This window comes from Mobula birostris, chromosome 1, assembly GCF_030028105.1.
Source record: "Mobula birostris isolate sMobBir1 chromosome 1, sMobBir1.hap1, whole genome shotgun sequence".
NCBI classification, from domain to species: domain Eukaryota; kingdom Metazoa; phylum Chordata; class Chondrichthyes; order Myliobatiformes; family Myliobatidae; genus Mobula; species Mobula birostris.
In genome coordinates this window covers 143893125-143920230 of record NC_092370.1, presented here as the reverse complement: position 1 = coordinate 143920230, position 27106 = coordinate 143893125, and the positions used below count along the sequence as shown (strand labels likewise).

Genomic DNA, 27106 nt, shown 5'->3' with positions numbered 1-27106 from the left:
GCCTTGAATGGTAGTGAGGGAAGAGGTGTAGGGGCAAATGTGGCACTTGCTCCACTTGCAAAGAGAAGTACCAGAAGGGAGATCAGTGGGGAGGGATGGCGGGGGGAGAGAAAGATGTGCTTTGTGGTGGGATCCAGTTGGATTTGGTGGAAGTTATATGCTGTGTAGGTTACCTTTAATTGGAAAATTAAATGTTCTGATCACCAGGAAGCCCAAGAGGAATAATGAGGTTGTTGTTTCTCTAGTTTGCACTTGGCTTCAGCATGGCAGTGGAGGCAACCAAAGGGAGATTGACTAGTGTGGGAATAGCAAGCAGAAGCTGAAATAAGATGCAACCAGAAACTCAAGAGGTCTATTGCAGACAGAATGGTCACCGAGTCTATGCTTGGTCTTCAGAAATCAAGGAGGGCACACAACGTGCACCAAATGCAACAGCTCAGGTTGAAAGAGATGCAGGAGAATTTTACCTCAACTGGATGGGCTGTTGAGATTCCATCCTATAGTTGCAGTCCTAAGGGACAGGGAGGAGTGGGTCAGAAGGGATGAGTGGACCAAGGGCCACAGAGTGGGTGGTTTCTATGGAAATCAGACAGAAGGGAGAAAGAGAAAATGAAGGATTGAATGTTAGATAGGGAGGCTGGTTCAGTGAAAGGCGAGGACAGAGGGAACTCTATTGTCATGTTATGTGCTATCTGTTTATTGAATAAATCCAAAAGCGTAAGATTTCCTAAAGAAAACCCGGCTGGTTTCAGGCTATTTTATCATGTGGCTTCAAGTACCCTGAAAACTCATCTTTAATAATGTATTCTAACATCTTGCCAACCATGGAAGTCAGGCTATCTGGCCTATAATGTCCTGTCTTTTGCCTCCCTCCCTTTATGGCCAAATTTGCTGATGATACAAAGATAGATGGATGGGGCAAGTAATGTTGAGGAAGCACGGAGTTTGTTGAAAGACTTGGACAGATTAAGGAATGGACGTGGTAGATAGAATACAACGTATTCCACTGTATATGGTTCATGAATTTTGGTAGAATGAAAAAAGGCATGGACTATTTTCTAAACGGGGAGCAAATTCAGAAATCAGAAGTGCAAATGGAGTCCCAGTGCAGATTTCCTAACGGTTAACTTCTAAGTTGGGTTGGTAGTCAAGAAGGCAAATGCAATGTTAGCATTCATTTCAAGAGGACAAGAATATAAAAGCGAGGATGTAATGCTGAGGCTTAATAAGGCATTGGTCAGACCTCATTTGGAGTATTGAGAGCAGTTTTGGGCCCCTTATCAAAGAAAAGATGTGCTGGCATTGGAAAGGGTCCAGAGAAGGTTCACGAGAATGATTCTGGGAATGAAAGGATTAGCATATGAGGAGCATTTGATGGCTCTGGTCCTATATTTGCTGGAGTTTACAAGAATGCAAAGAGATCTTGTTGAAACCAAATGAATATTGAAAGATATGGAAAGGATGTTTCCATTGGTGGGGGAGTCATGACTGAGGGCACAACCTCAGAATAGAAGGACATCCCTTTAAGAATAGAGATAAGGAGGAACTTCTTTAGCCAGAGGGGATGAATCTGTGGAATTCATTGCCACAGACAGCTGTGGAAGCCAAGTCATTAGGTACATTTAAAATAAAGGTTGATAGGTTCTTGATTAGTAAGAGTGTCACAGCTTATGGGGAATGGCAGGAGAATGGGGCTGAGTGGTTAAGTAAATCAGCCTTGATCAAATTGCAGAGCACATTCAATGAGCTGAATGGTCTATTTTGTCTTAAGGTCCAAGAACCTGAATCCCTGCCCTGCACTAGCTCCTTAGCCAGGAATTTCCCTGGCCTTTATTTCTATCTCTGAATTCACTAGCACATGGCACCAGGAGTAATCTCGAGATCACAAACCTCAAGGTCTTCCTTCTAAGCTTCTTATCGAACTCCCTATACTCATTTTGCAGAACCACATCCCTTGTTCTACTAATGTTACTTGTATACCTTTGGCTGCAGCCACTCAGGGACAAATCAGCCATCACAATATAGAGTACTTCAACAAATATTTTGAATTAGTTTTCTTCAGAGGAGGGACCACTGGCAGCTTGCTGAAATAAACAATCCTTGGTACAGTATGCCTGACGCTTTACTGCAAACTAAGGAAAATCCCATGGAAAATAAAAATGGGAAATAATTTTACATTACTGGACTGTGACAAAAGAGGCAAAATGGCATTAACATGTTTAGAAAATATATATTGATTTACGTATTTCTATTAACAATTACAAACAAGCCAGTAGACAAATAGAAACATTTAGTACAGTAAATAAAACTTTATTCACTTTCCAAGTCTGTTACAAGTTATCCTCTTCCTTAGCTGAGATATGAATCATGTATTTACAATTTACAGTAGTGTCTTTCGAAAATACAAGTACAAAAGCTATAATAAACAAACTAGGTACAGCTATTTAGTACCTTCAAAGGCTGAAGCTCCAAGGATGAGACCCTGCAAAAATAAATCAGTTGTACAGAGAGCATTCCAGTCAAACATTAACAGCTCAAGTTCCATTAATTTTATTGCACAATTTATCCTAGTGCCATTTAATAAAAAAATCTGCTTGAATTAATATCAGAATAAGATTGAGAGCTTTTTTGCATTTTAGGTTTTGTACAAATCACAGTAAAAGGCCATGAAAACATTATCCTGATAACAGTACCATATTCTCCCCATGTGCAACCAGATAAATAACTTCCCAGAAGCATGATCCCTGAACAGTTCCACTTAGGTGACTTCCTTAGTTAACGGAGCCAAGAAGTCTGGAAGGAGAAGTAAGGAATTAATGAAGTGGACTGTAAATATTTTTCAGTTGCATTTACAAATCACAATTACTTAGAAATACAAACAAATTTACTGTTCTGCTTTGGTCATGGAAGATCAACTTGTCAACCACAAAGAAAGATTTGGCAAATACACTATCCATCTTTCAGACTAAGCATTTATTTTTATAAATGAAATTGCATAAGCAGTGGCACAATTTTCTGATCATTTGATTGATTAGCAGTATCAGGAGCAAACAGATCATCACAAAGACTTCAGAAAGGCACTTTCTGCATAAGTAGTGGCACGATTTTCTGATCACTTGATTGATTAGCAGTATCAGGAGCAAACAGATCATCACAAAGACTTCAGAAAGGCACTTCCTGCATAAAGTCAGCAATATAAGTATCTGTTCCAATTTCATTGTGTCCTAATGTAACTCTACACCCGTTAATGCGAAAAGAATGCACAATGACCTTTAAATGCATAATTGTACCTACCTCTGCAGCTTCCTCTGGAAACACCAAAACAACATATTAACTGCATTACTACTAACTGTTAACACATCAAAAATTCTGACACCTTGGTCAAACAGTTTGTTCTTAACAAATTAATACATGTGTTGTTCAACATTTCCAGCATCTGCAGAATCTCGCATCTTTATTAGACAACTCCTAATTTTCTTCCAAATTGTATGGTAACATTCTTTCCCCAGAGTAGGGTATGTCTAAATCTTGAGAACATAAACTTAAGGTGAGAGGGGAAAGATTTAAAAGAGACTTGAGGGGCATCTTTCTCACAGAAAGGGTAATGAGTATATGAAATGAGCTGTTGGAGGAAGATGTCGAACCTGGTTCAATTACAACGTTTAAAAGACACTGGATAGCAAAGGCTTTGGACAAAACAGAAGCAGAAGGGGCTAGTTTGGATAGACAGCTTGGTCAGCAGGTGAGAGTTCGGCCTGTATCTGTAGTGTGTAATGTCATCATGTAAGAAATAAACCAACTAAACTAACTAAACCAATTAACTAGTACTGGTATGTTTCCATTTAGTGGGCTTAATTTAGAAGTAGTAATCAGGCAGACACAGCATGGATTCAGCCAGGTCAGATCCTGTCTGACAAACCTACTGGAGTTCTTTGAGGATATAAAGAGCGCAGTGGACAGAAGGGAACAGATGGACGTTACTTACTTGGATTCCCAGAAGGCATTCGATAAGGTGCCACATAAAAGACTTATCCATAAGGATGCATAGAGTTGGGAGTTATGTATTAGCATGGATAGAGGATTGGTTAACTAATAGAAAGCAGAGAGCTGGGACAGACGGAAGGTGGAACGAAGTCAAGATGGCGCTAAATGGCGACTCCTTTACTTGCATCTTCAGAAACAGCTCTATTTCCAGCTTTAATATCTCTATTTTTCCCTTTCAAGGTTCTTTTGAAGACTCTGACCTGGAATTACACACTGACTTCGGTTGTTTGCGGGAATGGGACACATTCTCGTGGTTTCAGGACTGGCCGTTGTTCGGCACGCCAAAGATTCGGCCTGGGAGTCCAGCTCAGATTTGGAAGCCTAAGATCTCGGGGCTCTGGAGACGGGTGGATCGAGGGTTGGTGTCACGGCAGGAGACCTGCGTATCGTGGGGGGAGTTGGAAGTTGGAACAGTTATACTGTTGTGTGCCCAAAGACACGGGATCCTTGAGATTTTTGGAAACAGAGCCTGGAAAAAGCAACATAACAGACTTTTAACATTGTAAACCAGCATGTTGTTTATTATGTCTCCCCGCTCGCTGGGGAAAAATGAGGACACCTCCTTCTCCCTTATTAGGGAGAGAGAGAACCTGTGGTATGTCAAATGCCGGGTGAAACGCGAAGTCTTTGGGATAACTGCAAGTCTGTGTCTTTGCCATTACTTTGCTCACTCTTGAATGCCCGGTGGTGGGTGCTGATGCTCTATTTTGCTAGTGGGGGGGGGGGGAGGGATCATTGCTTGCTGCCGCTTACGCGCAGGAGGGGAGCTGGTGGGGACTTTGGGGTTCTTACGTTTAACTGTCATTTATTCTTTAGGCCACTCTTCTGTTTTCGTGGATGTTTACTAAGAAAAAGCATTTCAGGATGTATATTGTAATTAATCCTATCAAGTCCTATTATATCCAGTGTTTTCTTCCAACCATCCAGAACTGATCAAGCTTTTCTTTTATAGAAAATGAAGGGAATAATATGTTTTTGTGATTTATTCATAGATAATTGTCTCATGTCCCTTGAGCAGTTGTCTAATAAATATAATTTGTCTAGATCACATCTGTTCAGATATTTACAGATTAGAAACTTTTTGAAAGTTATTTTACCTACTTTTCCAATATCACATCAAACTGAAATTACATAAAATATTTTAGGTTTAAACTCCTACGAGAAGAGTTTAATAGCAATTGTTTATGATTTAATTACGAAAATACATTTAGGTATGTCTGATAAAATTAAGAATGAATGGGAAAGAGAACTTCAGGCATCTTTACCCATAGAGAAATGAGAGAAAATTCTCCAACTAGTTAACACTTCAATGTGTGCCAGAAACGCTTTGATACAATTAAAGGTGGTTCATAGGGCCCACATATCTAATATAAGTTAGCTCGTTTTTATGGTCATATAAATCCTGTCTGTGACAGATGTAATTCTGAGGTAGCTTCCTTGACACATATGTTCTGGTCTTGCCCTCTTTTGGAAAAATATTGGAAAGACATTTTTGATATTATTTCAGTAGTTTTGTGTATTGATTTACAACCTCATCCTATTACTGCAATTTTTAGACTACCAATGATAGACTTTAATCATTTTCAGTTTGTCGTTTGATTACATTTGGATCGGGACTACAGAGCGGCGTGGGAGCTGCATTCTGAAGGAAGGCAGTTTTTCTTAAAAACTTCCTCCAGTGCAAGAAGGACGAGACTGTGCAGGCGCGTGACGTAAAGGGACAGCACAGAGAGTTTAAAAAGGAGACCACCCTATACAGCGGACAGCGGAGTGAGCAGTAGCAGAGTGTAGGGCTTTGGCGGTAAACAGGAAGATAGCATGCCTGCAGGGTTAGCGCTTTGTTCAAGGTGTCAGATGTGGGAATCCTGGGAGACCTCCAGCCTCCCTGACGGCCACATCTGCGCCAGATGCACCGAGATGCAGCTCCTCAGAGACCATGTTAGGGATCTGGAGCTGCAGCTTGATGACCTACTGCTTATCAGGGAAAGTGAAGAGGTGATAGACAGGAGCTACAGGGAGGTAGTCATCCCTAGGCTACAGGGGTCAGAAAACTGGGTCACTGTCAAGAGAAGGAAGGGAAATGCCCGGATAGTGGAGAGCACACCTGTGGCTGTCCCCCTCAGCGACAAATATCTTGTTCTGGATGCTGCTGAGGAGGATGACCTGACAGGGGACGCCCACGGTGACCGGGTCTCTGAAACTGAGCCTGGCGCTGTTGTGCAGGAAAGGAGGAGGGAGAAGAGGAATGCGGTAGTCATAGTCAAGGGAATGGACAGGAGATTCTGTGAGCCTGATAGAGATACCCGCATGGTGTGTTGCCTCCCAGGTGCCAGGGTACGGGATGTCTCAGATCGGGTCCAGAATATTCTGAAGGGGGAAGGTGAGCAGCCAGTTGTCTTGGTACATGTTGGTACCAACGACATAGATAGGACAAAGGAGGAGGTCCTGAAGAGAGATTTCTGGGAGTTAGGAAGGAAGCTGAGAAGCAAGACCTCCAGGGTACTAATCTCGGGATTGCTACCTGTGCCACATGCTAGCGAGGGCAAGAATAGTAGGATCAGGCAGATGAATGTGTGGCTGAGAGACTGGTGTAGGGGGCAGGGCTTCAGATTCTTGGATAATTGGGATCTCTTCCGGGGGAAGTATGACCTGTTCAAAAAGGACAGGTTACACCTGAACCCGAAGGGGACCAATGTCCTGGCGGGAAAGTTTAATAGAGCTGTTAGGGAGGGTTTAAACTAATTTGGCAGGGGGATGGGAACCGGAATGACAGAGCTGAGGAAGGGGAAAACAGAAATAAATCTAAGATAGTGAGCAGTAAAGATGTCAGGAAAGACAGGCAGGTGATGGGGCAAATTTGTAGCCACTGGGATGAGTTGCAATGCGATAAAGTTGCAGTGAAATCAAAGCGAAAAGTATCAAATACTGGTCTTAAGGTGTTATACTTACATTTCTTGCAGCATAAGGAATAAGGTGGATGATCTTGTCATACTGCTACAGATTGGCAGGTATGATATTGTGGCCATCAGTGAGACGTGGCTAAAGGATGCATGTCTCTGGGAGCTGAACGTCCAAGGACACACGGTGTATCGGAAGGATAGGAAGGTAGGCAGAGGGGAAGGCGTGGCTTTATTGGTAAGAAATAATATTAAATCATTAGAAAGAGGTGATATAGGATTGGAAGTTGCAGAATCTTTATGGGTTGAGCTGAGAAATCGCAGGGGCAAAAGGACCCTGATGGCAGTTATTTATAGGCCTCCAAACAGCTGCAGTGATGTGGACTACAAAATACAACAGGAAAGAGAAAAGGCTTGCCAGAAGGGCAGTGTTATGATAATTGTGGGGGATTTTAACATACGAGTGGATTGGGAAAATCAAGTCGGCACTGGATCTCAAGAGAGAGAATTTGTAGAATGTCTGCGAGATGGCTTTTTAGAACAGCTTGTTGTTGAGCCCACTAGGGGATCGGCTGTACTGGATTGGGTATTGTGTAATGAACTGCAGGTGAGTAGAGAGATTGAGGTGAAGGAACCCTTAGGAGGCAGTGATCATAACATGACTGAGTTCACTGTGAAATTTGAAGCCGAAATCTGACGTGTCGGTATTTCAATGGAGTAAAGGAAATTACAGTGGCATGAGAGAGGAACTGGCCAAAGTTGACTGGAAAGGGACACTGGCAGGAAAGTCGGCAGAGCAGCAGTGGCTGGAGTTTATGCGAGAAGTGAGGAAGGTGCAAGACAGGTATATTCCAAAACAGAAGAAATTTTCTAATGGAAAAAGGATGCAACCGTGGTTGACAAGAGAAGTCAAAGCCAGAGTTAAAGCAAAGGAGAGGGCATACAAGGAAGCAAAAGTTACTGAAGACAGAGGATTGGGAAGTTTTTAAAAGCTTACAAAAGGAAACTAAGAAAGTCATTAAGAGGGAAAAGATTAACTATGAAAGGAAGCTGGCAAATAATATCAATGAGGATACTAAAAGCTTTTTCAAGTATATAAAGAGTAAAAGACAGATGAGAGTAGATATAGGACTGATAGAAAATGATGCTGGCAAAATTGTAATGGGAGATAAGGAGCTGGCGGAGGAACTGAACGAGTATTTTGCATCAGTCTTTACCGAGGAAGACAGCAGTATACCAGACACTCAAGGGTGACAGGGAAGAGAAGTGTGCGCAGTCACAATTACGACAGAGAAAGTACTCAGGAAGCTGAATAGTCTAAAGGTAGATAAATCTCCTGGACCAGATGGAATGCACCCTTGTGTTCTGAAGGAAGTAGCTGTGGAGATTGCGGAGGCATTAGCGATGACTTTCAAAAGTCGATAGATTCTGGCATGGTTCCGGAGAACTGGAAGATTGCAAATGTCACTCCGCTATTTAAGAAGGGGGCAAGGAAGCAAAAAAGAAATTATAGACCTGTTAGCTTGACATCGGTGGTTGGAAAGTTGTTGGAGTTGATTGTCAAGGATGAGGTTACAGAGTACCTGGAGGCATATGACAAGATAGGCAGAACTCAGCAATGGATTCCTTAAAGGAAAATCCTGCCAGACAAACCTATTACAATTTTTTGAGGAAATTACAAGTAGGCTAGACAAGAGAGATGCAGTGGATGTTGTATATTTGGATTTTCAGAAGGCCCTTGATAAGGTGGCACACATGAGGCTACTTAACAAGAGCCCATAGAATTACGGGAAAGTTACATACATGGATAGAGCGTTGGCTGATTGGCAGGAAACAGAGAGTGGGAATAAAGGGATCCTATTCTGGTTGGCTGCTGGTTACCAGTGGTGTTCCACAGGGGTCCGTGTTGGGGCCGCTTCCTTTTACATCGTACATCAACGATTTGGATTATGGAATAGATGGCTTTGTGGCTAAGTTTGTTGACAATACGAAGATAGGTGGAGGGGCTGGTAGTGCTGAGGAAACGGAGAGACTGCAGATAGACTTGGATAGATTGGAAGGATGGGCAAAGAAGTGGCAAATGAAATACAATGTTGGAAAGTGTATGGTTATGCACTTTGGCAGAAGAAATAAACGGGCAGACTATTATTTAAATGGGGAGAGAATTCAAAGTTCTGTGATGCAATGGGACTTGGGAGTCCTCGTACAGGATACCCTTAAGGTTAACCTCCAGGCTGAGTCAGTAGTGAAGAAGGCGAATGCAATGTTGGCATTCATTTCTAGAGGAATAGAGTATAGGAGCAGGGATGTGATGTTGAGGCTTTATAAGGCACTGGTGAGACCTCACTTGGAGTACTGTGGGCAGTTTTGGTCTCCTTATTTAAGAAAGGATGTGCTGACATTGGAGAGGGTACAGAGAAGATTCACTAGAATGATTCCAGGAATGAGAGGGTTAACATATGAGGAACGTTTGTCCACTCTTGGACTGTATTCCTCGGAGTTTAGAAGAATGAGGGGGGACCTCATAGAAACATTTCGAATGTTGAAAGGCATGGACAGAGTGGATGTGGCAAAGTTGTTTCCCATGATGGGGGAGTCTAGTATGAGAGGGCATGACTTAAGGATTGAAGGGCACCCATTCAGAACAGAAATGCGAAGAAATTTTTTTAGTCAGAGGGTGGTGAATCTATGGAATTTGTTGCCATGGGCAGCAGTGGAGGCCAAGTCATTGGATGTATTTAAGGCAGAGATTGATAGGTATCTGAGTAGCCAGGGCATCAAAGGTTATGTTGAGAAGGCATGGGAGTGAGACTAAATGGGAGAATGGATCAGCTCATGATAAAATGGCGGAGCAGACTCGATGGGCCGAATGGCCGACTTCTGCTCCTTTGTCTTATGGTCTTATTAGCCAGAAGATCCATTTTATTTAAATGGAAAGATTCTAATCCCCCTCCTACATTTCAATGGTTTTCCCAAACTTTAACATGTTTAAACTTGGAAAAAATTAGGAGTGGTACCACTGATCCTCTGGTTAAATTTGAAGAAACTTGGAGGCCATTTATTCAACATTTTAATATGACATAAGCTGACCTTTTCCGAATCCTTTTCAATAACTTTTTGTTTGTGTATAGGGGAGCAGAGTTAATGACAAATAATGATCTTAACCGATGAACTATGGCAGCCCAGTTTAGTGCAGGGGGTAAAAATTTTTTTTAAATCTTTTTCATGTTCAGTTATTAAGAGGTTGGGAGGTTTAAATTAAATATGTTACTCGGAGTCTGTGTCTGTAATCCCGATCTCTTTGTATTATTATCATTGTTATGTTTATCAATTTGAAACTCAATAAAAAAGATTGAAAAAGGAAGGATGCATATTGTATACACTCTCTGACATTGAATTGGACCTTTGAGCCTTTGTTACTCTGGTTGGCAATCAGTGGTGAGTGGTGTGCCACAGGGGTCAGTGCTGGGCCCGCAACTGTTCACCATATACATTAACGATCTGGAAGAGGAGTCCAAGCGTGGTGGATCGAAGTTTGCTGATGATACTAAATTGAGTGGAAAAGCATATTGTGCAGAAGATACAGAGAGTCTGCAGAGAGATATAAATAGGTTAAGTGAGTGGGCAAGGGCCTGGTAGATGGAGTACAAGGTTGGTAAATGCAAGGTCATCCACTTTGGAAGGAAAAATGAAAGAGCAGGTTATTATTTAAATGGTAAAAAATTGCAACATGCTGCTGTGCAGAGGGACTTAGGAGTGCTTGTGCATGAATCACAAACAGTTGATTTGCAGGTGCAGCAAACTATCAAGAAGGCAAGTGGAATGATGGCCTTCAATGCTAGAAAGATTGAATTTAAGAGCCGGAGAATATGCTGCAACTGTACAGGGTACTGGAGAGGCCACACCTGGAGTACTGCATCCAGTTTTGGTCTCCTTACTTGATGAAGGATATACTGGCTTTAGAGGTGGTGCAGAGGAAGCTCACCAGGTTGATTCCAGAGATGAGGGGGTTAGACTAAGAGCAGAGATTGATTCGCCTGGGACTGTACTCGCTGAAAATCAGAAGAAGATCTTATAGAAACATATAAAATTATGGAGGGGATAGATAAAATAGAGGCAGGAAAGTTGTTTCCACTGGTAGGAGAGACTAGAACTAGAGGACCTCGCCTCAATATTCGGGGGAGTAGATTTAGGATGGAGATGAGGAGGAACTGCTTTTCCCAGAGAGTGGTGAATCTGTGGAAGTCTCTGCCCAATGAAGCAGTGGAGTCTACCTCAGTAAATATATTTCAGACAAGGTTGGATAGATTTTTTGCATAGGGGAATTAAAGGCTGTGGGGAAAAGGGAGGTAGGTGGAGATGAGTTCATGGCCAGATCAACCACAATCTTACTGAATGGCGGAGCAGGCTTGATGAGCCAGATGGTTTACTCCTGCTCCTATTTCTTATGTTCTAATATACCAGCAAAAGAGAGTTGTAGGTAAGGTTTGCTGAAAATTACAAGAATATAGTGAAACAAAAAAGAAATGCATCATGCTTGGCAAAAACCAGAAGTTCTTTACTGCACAATCAGCTGACATGAAGCCTGAATATTGGGAAGAGAAGCAGACTAGTCAGAACTGAAAAATCTCTGCTAATAGAAGTAGAAGACAACCTTCTGATTTCTAGATACATTTTGTATTTGGTCTTCATCTATTGACCATTGAAATCCTGAACAATTGTGCACATTACTGCTGTCAATGTTCTGTACACCTACATGCACAACAGAAAAGATTTTATTGCAGTGATACTATTGTCCATATGAAGTACTTTACCATGGATGCCCGACTGAAACCAAATAAATGTACCCTCAGAATTAAGTCAAAGATGTTATTTTGCAAATGTGGTCAAGCACAAACTGTAATTGGTTTGAAATTTTAAAAAAACTTCATTCTGTTTGATAGTGTTATGTACTTCCTCATGCTGCTCATTTCCTTCAGAAGGGTAATTTACAGAATGATAAAGGCTGTTGAAGGAACTGAATGGTCTTTTTCCAGATTTTCATATATTAGTAGTGTTCTGCCAGTTAATGACAAATATCTAGACAGATGAGCTGAAATACATTTAGTATTAGTTTGTTAGTAGGACAAATATATTATTGTTATAAAAAGATGAGAAAAAGACAATTAAAGATAACACTCACCCATGAAATGAATGCATCAATAGCCAACTCTCAGAAGATGCCAGTGCGAGGCGAAGAATACTACAGTGCCAGAGGAAATGAGCATATTGGATTTTATAAGTTATGCAAGAAACATTCAAAGCTTGGAAAATGCAAGCAAACAGGATAACCATTAGATGAATTGTGCCAATGATTGTAAACCAGCATCTGAATTGGAGAACTCAGGAAGGAATGGAATGGGATGGGATGGGGATAACAGGAAGAAAATAACATCCTGTGAGGGTTGGCTCCTGCCATTTAGAAATGGGATCAACTGGAATTAAGATAGTTGAACAAAAATTTGATGCTTTACCCATTCCAGTAAAGGACTGTGATCACATAACGTCCAGAAGCCATTATAGCATTAAAAATGGACTATTACGTTCAGTCACGTTATTTAAGATTTTAATTATTAAAAATGTTTTAAAAAATGTTCTTTTAAGTCTGATCTATATTGCAATATCAACTTTTTCTTTTTATTTTGCTTCAGTACACAATTTTACATAGCTAAATAACTAATTAAGGGTGCGTTCTTCAACCTTGTTGTAAGATGAATTAAATGCCTATTTTACACATAAAAACATCTACAGTGATCCACTGTAGGAGTCACAACACAAAGGAGGTAGCCATTCAGCACAAGTCCACGTCAGCTCTCTCTTAAGTGCTTTAATCAGCTCTCTTCCCCTGCTCTCTTCTTTTAACTCTGGAGGTTTCTTTCCCTGAAGTGCCTATTCCTTGTGAAAATATGGATCATCTCTGCTCCAGCTATTCCAATAATAAAGTCGTCACTGAGTAAAAATGTTCTCCTTGCCATCCCACTGCATATTTTGTCCAAAACCTTAAAGCTATTGGCTTTTTTTTTGTAAAAAGTGAATGGGATCAATTTTGCATTCCCTATGTAAAGCTGTTACCATCTAGAACACTACTATCAAATCTTCCTTAGTTCCAAAGAGAACAAACATCTTTCACATTGCCAACCTAACATTGCAGCTAAAAATCCTCACTGCTGGACATGATCTGATAGATTTCCTTTGTATTCTTCGAAGATCCTTTATATCTTTCCTATTTTGTGGTAACTAGAATTGGACATTCTGATTTAATCACCCGATAATTTTAAAATGTTGTTGTCTATACAATCCTGACAAAGATATTATCCAAATTCCAACAATTTTTGTAACATATGCACCAAATTATTAATATTAATTTTTTTCAATATGCTATTTTCAGTTCAATCCACGATTGATTCAGATGGTGGCTTATAATCCTGTTATCTATCAAGGTCATCCACTTGACAATGAAATGAGTTTGTATTTGTGGAAACCAAATTTGAAATAAAAACCAGTTAGTAAATGCTGGTGCTATTGCCAATATTGACATATAACAATAAGCAAAATGAATGTTAAAACACAAACATTCTTTGAAATTGCAGAAAGCTACATAATGTTTGGAAATAGACCACTTGCAGAAGGTACAATGGCTAACAACAAATTACAGGACAAGAAGTTAATTGTTTGAGTCAAGCATGTGCTGAGTTATTTGATAATGGAGTGTATTCCAGAAATAATGATCAAATTTTGAGTAAATGGCTTTTCCATCTAAACATAGTAAAACTCAGTGCCTTTTCCTTATTGAACTGAGATGAGCAGCCAATTATTGAATGTGGAAATAATTAAACTCCTATACACCATTGTTTTGCTGGTCAAAGTAATGTAGGTCTCTTGAACTTTGAAATTTTCCTCAGGATTGATTTTATTAGTTGTGAACTAGAACTTCATTCATCTCTATTCAAAGTTTCTGGTGAGCAGATGAAATGCCTCTTCCATGACTCCCAGGTGTATAAACATAATTGAATGATACATATCAAAATTTCCACTTGGTACTTCAAGAGGATTATCCATCAGATTGGGGAATAAAGAGAAAATCAGTTTGGGATATTCCTTAGTTTGCAATTATTTCCAGAATGTTTAAGATAATTTGGGCCATGTTTCTTTTTTTAAAAAAACAATAGTTAACAGTGACATGAGGATGTTAAAGATGACAGCAGTTAATACTGGAACATTAACATGCTAAAACAAAATAATGAGTGCTCCTTTTGAATTTCCAAACAAAATAAATATAAAGCACACATTGATAATAACTAGTCAAATAATACCCATCACAAAACGCTTACATTAAGTGGAACAGCAAATTATATTTTCCCAGATTAAAAAACATTATCATGCATCTCTTACCTGTGAAATATTATTTCCTTGTAATGTGGTCACATTTTTCCTGAATTCCTTCTTACTCTGTTCCCCCCATTCCCTTCTTATTTTCTCTCTCCCTAAATCCCTTCTTATTCTCTCTCACATTAAAGAATACGCTACTAAATTTTATCCAGGATACAGCATTCCTGAGCAACAATTTTAACTGAATCAACTGCATTTAACCTGCAAAAATACTTGTAACCAATGGGCTATAAGAAATAAAGCCTAAAGCTACTGTAACTTTTAATGAAAACTTTAAAAAAATCAGAGAAAAACTACAAACAATGGAAATCTGAAATAAATATAGGAAATGCTGTAAAAATCAGCAGATAAGACAGCATCTGTTGAAAAAGGAACATCTATTTCAGATCGAAGGTCCTTCATTAGAACTAAGAAAGAGAAAACAAGAGATCTCGGTGGCAGAAAAGGTACATGAAGGAAATGGGAATTTGTGAGACAGAACAAACTAACACAGCAAGAGGGTGGTTAAGCTTGGTTAGTATAATATGTCACTAATTTTCAAAGTACCTTTATTATCAAAGTATTCTATATACTGTACGTCCTTGAGATTTGTCTCCTTATGGGTAGCCACAAAAACAAAGAAACCCAATAGTACCCATTTTAAAAAAAAGACTGTCAAACACCCAATGTACAAATTGGGTAAACAATCAAGTAAGTAAATATCATTCAGAACTTAAGTTCGCAGAAGTGAGTCTACAGCGACGAAGCCAGTTCATTGCCGTAGCTGATCCAGGAGCCTAATAGTTGCAGGGTACAGTCTTAGTTCAGCACAGTGACAAGTAAACCTCACGAGCAGCAAGCTGAACACTTGCCCATAACGAGTTGTTCCTCATTCTCAGGCCCCGCTGCCTTGATTCGAACTGTACCAAACCTTTCCGATATGGCATGATGTTTAAATTGATCAACCGTCAGTTTGTTCCTCACTAGCAGGCCTGGGCCCCGCCATCTCGACTCTACAGCTTCAAATCCACTTCAAGTCCACTCCAGCAATGGCCAAACATTGGCTCGTTTCCTGTTCTCCGGCTCAGGCCCATCACCTCGATTTGGCCTGTACACATCATGCCACAACTGTCCTGCACCTTCGAAACTTCAGTTTACACAACAAAAATGCTAGGTCGTAAAGGCAGTTCAAAAGCTCATCGTCGAAAGGGCAGTTATAGGCAAGATCACTTTCGAAAAAAAGTGTGATTAATAAAGTGGTTAGCAATTTTCTTGAAGTAGATAGTAATGCTGCAAAATACAGGTCATGTTACATGCAACATTAAAAGTTAGCTTTTCACTTAACTCCTTAAAATATAGTTCATTAGTCACAGGTATTCTATGCAGATACTGGACATATCCCACAGGCCACAAGAGAAAGAAAAGGGAGAAAAACGACAAGCAGAGATTTCCTGTCCTGATACAAACAGAAAGAAAGGTCAAGTTAAAAGGTTGGAGAACTCAATATAATGTCCTGCAGGTTGCAATGTGTGCAAACAAAGGAGGAGGTATTGTTCCTCGAGCCTATGTAGGATATTGCTGTAACAGTGCAGGCGGCCAGAGAGGAGTTGAAGGTGGGGCAATCTTTAAAAACGTCGTCTTTGAAACTAATGAAAATCTTTCATTATTCCTGTGCAAAACTAGCAACTGTTCCAAAGGGAGCTTTGGGCAAGATCTAGCCCTCTGCATTACAGAACAATAGGTGGTAATTTGACCCTTTGTTTGTGCCTCATCACAAAAGTACTGTAAATTAAAATATACGGCAAGGCGGGAGATCGGGACATTACATATTCTACATTTGACATTACTTATCCAACATCCACTTAAAAACTCATAAATGCAAACAATTCTATTTGTGAACTGATTATGCAAACTGATCCTTTTACCTCAATTTCAGGAAGACTTTTATGTTGTAATGACTGTTTAAAGTCATTCAAACAGTCCATTTGGCCAACCGTATCTACACCAATATGTGACAATGGATCTACATCAATCCCAAATCCAGCACTTGGTCTACAGCTTTCAGTGCCTTGGTAATTCAAGTGTTGAAAGCGATTCTGCTTTCATCACTCTCTCAGGCAGTGTATTCCAAGTACTCACCACTCTCTGGGTGAAAAGGACCCCTCAGGTTCCTTCCAAATCTCTTACCCCCCTACCCTGAATCTCATTTTCATCTCAGATAAGAGCAAACGTTTCCTGCAGGTACACTTTTTAAACCCCTTTAAACGTTCCTGTCACCTTAAACCTGAACCCTCTAGTGTGAAGCACTCCAAACATGAGATACACACTCTTATAATTTTATATATTTTATCATGTTATCTCTCAGTCTCCTCACTTAGAGAAAAGAGACCCAGTCTATTCAAATCTCTTCTAACAACTCAGTCCTTCCAATCCCAGCAAAATCTTCATTAACCTTTTCTGCAATATCAGCTTAATCACACCTTTTCTATAATGGAATAAACAGAACTGCGTATATTTCCCCAAATGAGGGCTAATCATTATAATCTGTCCCATTATAACATGACATCCCAACTCTTGCACAAGGCAACATACCAGATGCCTCCTTCACCACCACATTTTTCCACGTTTCCATTTTCAGGGAACTATGCCTTTGTAATTCCAAGGCGCCTCTACTGAAGAAACATGCCAGAGAGTAACGCCATTCTCTGTGTACGTCCTGCCCTGGTTTAACTTCCCAAAGTGCATCACTTCACACCTGTCAGATTTAAATTCCACCATCCATTTCTTTGCCACATTCCCAGTTGATCAACAACACTGTTGTAACCTCCTTTACTGTTTAATATATTTTGGTATCATCTGCAAACAGACAAAATATGCTACCTACATACTCATCCAAATCATTAATACATGTGACAAACAAAACAGAACCTAGCACCAATACACGCACACACTTGTTATAGGCTTCTAATCTCAAAAACAATCCTCAACTACTACCCTATGCCTCGGACCACCACGCTAATGTTAAATGCAATTGGCTAACTTGCTTTGGATCCCACATTATCTAATCTTTCAGAACAGCCCACTGTGTAAGTATCAAACACCATGCTAAAGTCCACATAGGCAATGTCTATTGCTTTAGCATCTTCAACCCTCTTCAAAAATGCATTCAAATTTATGAGACAACTTTCCATGAACCAAAGCATTCTGACTATCTTTGGTCTTCAAAATGCAAATAAATCCTCAGTCAGCAGATTCCAGAACCCCTGCTAACAATGAATGATGTCAAGTTCACCGAGTTGTCATTCCCTCACATTTTTGCTACCCGTCATAATTGAAGAAACAGTGTCTTCAGCCAGCACCAGCTCCTTTATAACACTGATATTGTGGAGGGTAAGCGAGTCTAAAATTAGAGTACACAGGTTAAAGGAGTGAGGGGAAAGATTTAAAAGGGGACCTGATAGTGAAGAGGGTGGTGCGTATATGGAATCAGCTGCCAAGAGGCAGTGGTTGAGGCAGGTACAATAACAACATTTCAAACTCTCTTGGACAGTAATGGATGGGGAAGGTTTTAAGGGATAAATATAGACTAATTGTGGGCATCTGGGACCAGCTTCGATGGGCACGGATAGTAGGGCCTGCTTTCATGCTGTATTACCTTATGACATTCCGCACATGCAAAGATTGATTGGAATACTTTGAGATCAACAACCATAATTTTATTAGTTTCAAGGTAGTCATGGAAAGTTAAAGTCAAGTTGAAGTCCTAAATTAGGGGAAGTCATCAGCCAGGATTTGATCCGAAAGTTGATAGGGAAAGGTAGTTTGCAGGTAAAGAGACCTGTGGCAAGTGAGGGACCATTTAAAGTGTGATTGGGAAAGTTCAAGGACAGATTGAAGGGAAAGGCTGGCAGGAGAGGGAAATCATGTCTGATGTAGGCAGGAAAAAGGTGTATGTTAGCTATAGGCAGTTAGGATCAAGCAAATTGCTTGAGTAATGTTAGGAATACACGAGAACATAAAGGAAGACAAAAAAGATAAGACATGGCTTGGGTAGATGAGGTAAAGGACAATCCTGAGAGATTCTAAAGCATATTAAAAACAAAAAGAAAGAATAGATCCCCTTAAGGATCAATGAGCTGCAGATGGGCAGTGGGTTAAATAAATACTTTGTGTCTATCTTTAATGTTCAGAATGTCACAGAAGCTAAGGAATTAGGAGGGTGATAGGGAGATGGGGGTTGGGAGACAGCGGGGGGGGGAGACACAGAGGAGTAGAGTACATGTTAAGCAGGATTTTAAAGCTGAAAGTAAATACAGACAGGATGAAGGAGGGAAATATAGAGCTTGGTAACTGTGGACATAACTATCATTGAGAGAGTGATTATCATTGGCAATGAAACAGACCAGAATTAATTGGTTTGGTAGCACAAGAAATGTGATTCCAGCTTATTTCACTTTCTTCAAATGAACTTGTAGGTTAAAAAGTACTGGCATGGACAACAGTACCTTCAATATATAATCAAGCTTGAATAGCACTTCTTTTCCAGCCTACACAGTTTACACCTATAAATCCAGTTGGCTAGGACATTGTCAAAATATATGTCAATATGGAATACAGGGGCAAAATATTAGACTGTAAAATGTTCATCCCCTGCAAGTGAACAGTAAATGATATAGATTGCTATTTTCAAAGAAAATACATTTTAATTCCATATAGGCCATATGAAAATGACATAAATTGAATGGTATGAGCAAAGTCGCCCTTTAATGTAGAATCTATCCCATCTTTTGAACACACTCAAAGCAAATAATGATCAAACAGAAAAGAACAATAGCTCTTTATGCCATGTTAAATGACATACCCGACGCAGATTGGGGGACCACTTCGTCGAGCACCTCCGCTCTGTCTGCCAAAACAGACAGGATCTCCCAGTAGCCACCCACTTCAACTCTGCTTCCCACTCCCATTCAGATATGTCCATACATGGCCTCCCCTACTGCCATGATGAGGCTAAACTCAGGTTGGAGGAGCAACACCCCATATACCGTCTGAGTAGTCTCCAGCCCCTTGGTATAAACATAGAATTCTCCAACTTCCGGTAATTCCCTCCCCTTCCCTTCCCCTACCCCTACGTCACTCTGCCCCCTCCCCCAGCTGCCTACCACCTCCCTCTTGGTTCCGCCTCCTTCTACTACCCATTGTGCTTTCCCCTATTCTTTCTTCACCTTTCCTGCCTATCACCTCCCTGCTTCCCTTCCCCCACCCCTTTATCTTTCCCCTTACTGGTTTTTCACCTGGAACCTACCAGCCTTCTCCTTCCCACCCTCCCCCCACCTTCCTTATAGGGCCTCTGCCCCTTCCCCCTACAGTCCTGACAAAGGGTTCCGGCCCGAAACGTCGACCAATCTTTTCCACGGATGCTGCCTGACCTGCTGAGTTCCTCCAGCGTGTTGTGAGTGTTGCGAGGACAGCATCAGGATACATGTCCAGAGAAGATTTGATCAAAAGAAAATTAATTAAAAATGCTGTTGTGATTTGCAAAGGTTTTACTCCCCATTCTCTCTGAACTGTAGAACAAGGCTGATATTAAAGGGTTTAACTGTCATATTGATTATTGCTGTATTCCATTCACACTCAAATTAAACAGACATGAAGTCTAGTCAGGTCAGTTAACACTGGTCACACCACAGGTACCAATAGAAAGTAGTAATGTGACCACCAGGAAAGGAAAAGGCAGATAGTGCAATCTTGACTGCAATTGTACAGATCTGACGATCTGACGGGTCTTGGACTGAAATGTCAACTCTTTATTCCTCTTTATTCCTCTGCACAGATGCTGCCTGACCTGCTGAGTTCCTCCAGCATTTTTTGTGTTACTCTGGATTTCCAGCATCTGCAGACAATCGTGTTTATGATAGTACAAGACTCCCCTGTGGCCATAGATATGGTGAATGCACACTATTTTCTCAGAGTTGGGGTACCAAGACTAGGGGACATATATTTAAAGTGAGTGAAGCAAGATTTAAGAGGAACTTGAGGGGTAACTATATGGAACCAACCGCCAGAGGAAGTGAGTGCACATGGAAGAACACTTTTAAAAGACAGTTGGACAGATAATGGACTGCTCTTGGCCGGCATCAACCAGTTGGGCCAAAGGGCCTATTTCCTCTATGACTCCATGAGTGGCCTTTCACTTAGTTGCTGATACCTTGCCAATTGTTATATTGACTACATCAAATCATAATAAATTATAGACTCACAGAGGATCGAGATTCTTCTCGTTCTAGTATTTTCTGTGTCTGATCTGATGGAAACTTCAGGACAGTAGTTATTACTTTCGCCAAAGTCTGAAATATAGATATATTTTAAAAAAATCAATTTTTAACATAATTTCACTACAAAATAGAAAACTCTGACTTGTGCAATTTATTCAGATGTGAATTCTAGACTATAAACTAGTTATCCACTTCAAACACCAAACACTCATCAGAACGTACAATAGTTACAGAAATAATTTGCTTAAAATTTAGGTAGTTTTATCAAAATGCTCACCATAAACAACCATTATTATATAGTGGATTCCGGTTAACTGGGACAAATCAGGACCAGTGCATTTTGGCCCAACTAAGTAGCTACTCCAATTAGTTGAAGCTTCATGAAAATAGTCAAGAAGGTATAAAAATGACAAAACACTGTTTAACGGAGTAACAAATGATGTATTTAAATGAAATACAGAACAAATTAGAACACCACCAGCCACTATTTGGAGGCCTGTATACCTTGCAGTTTCTTAACTTAATCCAGGAACTAGCCACCTTACTGACACCCAGGAACTTGAAATCACCCACTTCTGATCCCTCTCTGATGACTGGTTTGTGTTCCTCGTCTTACCCTTTCTCACAATCAGTCAGATATGTCAGAAACATCTATATTCATAGCCGCAGGGCGGGGGGGGGGGGTTGTGGAGGTAGTGGGGATACCCTCCCACTGTCTATTAAATGCTCCCACTGGCATGCATCTCAACTAACCTCTGATGACAACCAGTCCCAGCTCTTGGCCTTCACACATGGCTTAGCTACTGAGCCCACCAGAACTCTTTCTATTGAAAGGAGAAGGGCAAAGGCAGGTTAATGGCACCTTAAAATCAGTTGCTTCACACAGATGGGCCTGTCAGCCATGGTTGGCAGCTCATCTAGGAGAAGGAAAACTCTGATCTCAAGCCTCTACTGCCTTGCAGCTATACCCACTCATGGGGAAAGCTTCGAGAGTAAACCCCCGAGGAAAAATCCAGAGCTATAGTCCCAAAGGCAGTCCTATGTTGAGTTCAATTATGACTGGCAATTCCTGCAACACCACTGGTGCCAAATTGCACTGGTCTCTACCATTCCTTTGGATTCATCAGCTGGGTGAAGAGGGGGAGCCAGCTACATGGGCAACAGCTTGCTCTCCATATAGGCTTGCGTGTCATGTAGACAGCTCGGACACAATATCCATGGTCAACCCCAACCAAGAGAGGGCCTCAATATCAATATGATTATCACATAACATGTTATCATTACACCATACCTTAGTTTCTTTTCCCATCATGTATTCATAGAGGACCTTCTTAAGATATTCGATCTCTGTTGGCTCAGTTATCACAGAACCATCAACAGCATAATTTCTATCTGTTATACAAACAAAAAACCCAAGTGTTAAGAAAAACAGATTAAGTATTCAACAATTCAAATATAAAATCATTTTATTTCAATTGACAAATACTTTAAGTGATTTTTACACATCAGGCCATACAATCATCACAGATAATGGATAACGGCCAAATTAAAAGTCATACAATTGTTCAACAATTGATCATCCCAGTTTGGCAAAAGAATAAATCAAGGAAGGTAGTGCACCCGTGGCTGACAAGAGAAATTAGGGATAGTATCAATTCCAAAGAAGAAGCATACAAATTAGCCAGAAAAAGTGGCTCACCTGAGGACTGGGAGAAATTCAGAGTTCAGCAGAGGAGGGCAAAGGGCTTAATTAGGAAGGGGAAAAAAGATTATGAGAGAAAACTGGCAGGGAACATAAAAACTGACTGTAAAAGCTTTTATAGATATGTAAAAAGGAAAAGACTGGTAAAGACAAATGTAGGTCCCCTACAGACAGAAACAGGTGAATTGATTATGGGGAGCAAGGACATGGCAGACCAATTGAATAATTACTTTGGTTCTGTCTTCACTAAGGAGGACACAAATAATCTTCCAGAAATAGTAGGGGACAGAGGGTCCAGTGAGATGGAGGAACTGAGCGAAATACATGTTAGTAGGGAAGTGGTGTTGGGTAAATTGAAGGGATTAAAGGCAGATAAATCCCCAGGGCCAGATGGTCTGCATCCCAGAGTGCTTAAGGAAGTAGCCCAAGAAATAGTGGATGCATTAGTGATAATTTTTCAAACCTCGTTAGATTCTGGACTAGTTCCTGAGGATTGGAGGGAGGCTAATGTTACCCCACTTTTTAAAAAAGGAGGGAGAGAGAAACCAGGGAATTATAGACCGGTTAGCCTAACGTCGGTGGTGGGGAAACTGCTGGAGTCAGTTATCAAAGATGTGATAACAGCACATTTGGAAAGCGGTGAAATGATCGGACAAAGTCAGCATGGATTTGTGAAAGGAAAATCATGTCTGACGAATTTCATAGAATTTTTTTGAGGATGTAACTAGTAGAGTGGATAGGGGAGAACCAGTGGATGTGGTATATTTGGATTTTCAGAAGGCTTTTGACAAGGTCCCACACAGGAGATTAGTGTGCAAACTTAAAGCACACGGTATTGGGGGTAAGGTATTGATGTGGATAGAGAATTGGTTGGCAGACAGGAAGCAAAGAGTGGGAATAAACGGGACCTTTTCAGAATGGCAGGCGGTGACTAGTGGGGTACCGCAAGGCTCAGTGCTGGGACCCCAGTTGTTTACAATATATATTAATGACTTGGATGAGGGAATTAAATGCAGCATCTCCTAGTTTGCGGATGACACGAAGCTGGGTGGCAGTGTTAGCTGTGAGGAGGATGCTGAGAGGATGCACGGTGACTTGGATAGGTTGGGTGAGTGGGCAAATTCATGGCAGATGCAATTTAATGTGGATAAATGTGAAGTTATCCACTTTGGTGGCAAAAATAGGAAAACAGATTATTATCTGAATGGTGGCCGATTAGGAAAAGGGGAGGTGCAACGAGACCTGGGTGTCATTATACACCAGACATTGAAAGTGGGCATGCAGGTACAGCAGGTGGTGAAAAAGGCGAATGGTATGCTGGCATTTATAGCGAGAGGATTCGAGTACAGGAGCAGGGAGGTACTACCTTCCCTTGGTGAGACCACACCTGGAGTATTGTGTGCAGTTTTGGTCCCCTAATCTGAGGAAAGGCATCCTTGCCATAGAGGGAGTACAAAGAAGGTTCACCAGATTGATTCCTGGGATGGCAGGACTTTCATATGAAGAAAGGCTGGATGAACTGGGCTTGTACTCGTTGGAATTTAGAAGATTGAGGGGAGATCTGATTGAAATGTATAAAATCCTAAAGGGATTGGACAGGCTAGATGCAGGAAGATTGTTCCTGATGCTGGGGAAGTCCAGAACGAGGGGTCACAGTTTGAGGATAAAGGGGAAGCCTTTTAGGACCGAGATTAGGAAAAACTTCTTCACACAGAGAGTGGTGAATCTGTGGAATTCTCTGCCACAGGAAACAGTTGAGGCCAGTTCATTGGCTATATTTAAGAGGGAGTTAGATATGGCCCTTGTGGCTACGGGGATCAGGGGGTATGGAGGTGCAGGGTTCTGAGTTGGATGATCAGCCATGATCATAATAAATGGCGGTGCAGGCTCGAAGGGCCGAATGGCCTACTCCTGCACCTATTTTCTATGTTTCTATGTTTCTATATGTTGAATTACATTTCTAGACATACACTAAATGGATTGTTCATGCAGAGATTTCTCTGGAATTTTTATGAGATGTCCTTGTATTTTTTTTAAACTGTTGTAAATATAAGTATGGTTGACCTAAACATTATCCCTGCCACCGAGGAATCAGTCTGATGATTTTTTGCTGAAATCCTTCCGTAACAACATGCTTCATCAAATCAAGAGAGCAAAGCAGTACGCAGTACTCAAGGTGCAGTCTCACCAAGGTCTCGTACACGTCACAATCAGTGCCGTTGCTTCTGGGCACAACAAAAAATCTTGAAGTTACCTACTCCATTACTAATCATTGAAATAATCTGTCATCTCAATTGTGTTGCAATGTCACAAACTGCATTTTGCCCAAAGATTTAAAAAAATTATTATGAATACAATTGGCTGGAAGGAGAAACCAATAAAAAAATTCACAATCAACTCCTATTACTGTATCTAGTTTCTCCCAAGTAGATAGCAGCAAACACAAGAAAATAATAAAAGGCATTCTGACAAAATATCTGAATGTGTGCATCTTGCTTAATTATTTACTGTATTCTTTCTGAGTGAGTGGTTGGTAAGGTTATGGGCAAGATACTAGCAATGCTACTCACTTGGATGGGTATCTTTTTCAGCATTGATCAGTTGGGCCTAAGGTCCTGTTTCCATGCTATATGACTTTAACTAGAGGTTTATGCTGGGCTTGAGAAAGGAAATCAAATTTCTAGTCTGTTACATAACTTTAGAATTCTTGAAAAAAAGGCAGAGTAGTAAAAGGCGACTACCTTCCATGCAAGATTAATGGTAAGCATAGCGCAACCTATCAATAAGTATTTTGTGAGGTTTATCATAACCATCACTAGCATTTAAATACAGCTGCCACAGGTTCAGCAGGCCCCTTTAGTTTTACCTGGCACTATTAATCAAATAAACAAACAAGCTCAAAAATCATTGGACTCATCTGGGCAAACCTTGTCTACACTGTCATTTATACTCTTGTCCAATTTACTACTCTTGCAACCTCTATGTAACCATCAACTTATTTTCTCACCTTACCAGTTCGAATGTTAGGTCTTGGACCTGAAACATTAATTCTGTTCCTCTTTCCACAAATGCAACTTCATTGTGCGCAGTTCTGATTTCCCCCCACCATTACAGGAAGAGGTTCACCGGGATGTGCCTGGATTACACTATCAGATCTAAAGATAGATTAAATAAACTTGGATTTTGTTTTGTTTTTGCATTTTAATGGTTCAGAGCTTGCTTGTCCAATTGCAGTAGCCGGAGGAGAAGAGGCACTGCACTGTCCTGCTTTAAAACTAAGCAGGACAGTGCAGAGTTTTCCTAAGAATTATTGTTCCTATTAAAATAAATAGGATGTCAGTGAAGACTGTGGAATGAGGGAGATCAGGGAGACTACCAACATCCCTGTGTGTCCAACTGCAGCTCCTGGGAGACCAGGTGAAGGAACTGGAGTTGGAGTTGGACATTCTCTGGAGTGGCTTGGATGATGAAAGCTTCATAGTCATGAGCATTACTGAGCTAGTCACACTTCAGGTAAAGGCTTTAGATAGTTGGGTAACCACAGGAAATGCAAGTGGAAGACGTGTGGCCAATTTTCTCAGCAGCAGCAGCTAATCAGTGCCACTGTAGCCAGCTCTGAGGCTCAGCAGGGAAGGGTAAAGTCATGCAGAGAAACAATGACATGCAACTCAGTAAGGGAACAAATCCTGTGGCCATGAAAGAGATGCCAGGATGGTATGTTGCCACCCAGGTGCCTAAGTCAAGGATGTCTGAGAGTGGAAGCAGGACGTGCTCAAGGGGATGGTGAGCACCAGAGATTGTTGTGCACACCGGTGTAAACAAATTTTTTGGGGGGGGGGGGGGAGGAGAGAGAAGAGATGAGGTCCTATGTAGAAAATACAAGGAGTTAGGAAAGTGGCTGAAAGGTAGGACCTTAGGGTAGTAATCGTTGGATTACTCCCAGTGTCACTGTGAGGGCAGGAACAGAAAGATAGAACTGATGAATATATGGTTGAGGAACTGGTGCAGGAGGCAGGTTTTCAGGATCTTTAATCATTGGAACATCTTCTGAGGCAAGTGTAACCTGTACAAGAGGGAACAACAGGAATTCTGCAGATGCTGGAAATTCAAGCAACACACATCAAAGTTGCTGGTGAACGCAGCAGGCCAGGCAGCATCTGTAGGAAGAGGTGCAGTCGACGTTTCAGGCCGAGACCCTCCTGACGAAGGGTCTCGGCCTGAAACGTCGACTGCACCTCTTCCTACAGATGCTGCCTGGCCTGCTGCGTCCACCAGCAACTTTGATGTGTGTTGCTGTACAAGAGGGACTGCTTGCACCAATATCCTGGCTGGGAATACTGCAAGTGCTGTTCAGGAGGGTTTAAACTAGTTTTGCAGGAGATGGCAGCGAGAGCACCAGCACAGAAAGTGGAAGGATTGACTGGAAGATAGATGTCATGAACAGCAAGAACAGATAGATGCAAGGAGCAATGGGGCAGATGGGTTGAAGAGTGTGTATTTTAATGCCAAGTATTATTCAAAAGGTTGATGGGCTTGAGTACATGGTTCAGTACATTTAGCTATGATGTTGCAGGTCATAACGAAGGAGGTTGAGAGGGGTACAAAAATGGTTGCTTAATGTTCCAAGGTGAAAAAAATGACGGGGGAAGATACACTATTAATCAGGGACAATATTTCAGCTGCATTTAAGGGGTCATAACTGAGTCTATAGTGATAGAACTCAAAGAAAGATTAAAGACCAACTGTAGATTATAGGACAGTTATGTTCCAGTCGGGAAGGA

The 27106-nt window shown here is 41.0% G+C and overlaps 1 protein-coding gene across 4 annotated transcripts in view; it reads right to left on the bottom strand.

Annotated features, from left to right (window-relative positions):
* Nucleotides 1–2289: 2289 nt before the first annotated feature.
* The window catches only part of golga4 (golgin A4), a 246147-nt gene continuing 221330 nt past the window's right edge, over nt 2290–27106 (bottom strand). For 3 of the 4 annotated variants that reach the window (XM_072263075.1, XM_072263094.1, XM_072263104.1), the window contains 4 exons: nt 21915–22015; nt 20609–20695; nt 12124–12183; nt 2290–2793 (listed from right to left, as the gene is read on the bottom strand). In XM_072263075.1, the coding sequence (XP_072119176.1) occupies nt 12154–12183; nt 20609–20695; nt 21915–22015 (218 nt within the window). In that variant the 3' untranslated portion in view covers nt 2290–2793; nt 12124–12153. The remainder of the gene's footprint in view (nt 2794–12123; nt 12184–20608; nt 20696–21914; nt 22016–27106) is intronic. The other variant, XM_072263085.1, reaches the window with a different exon arrangement.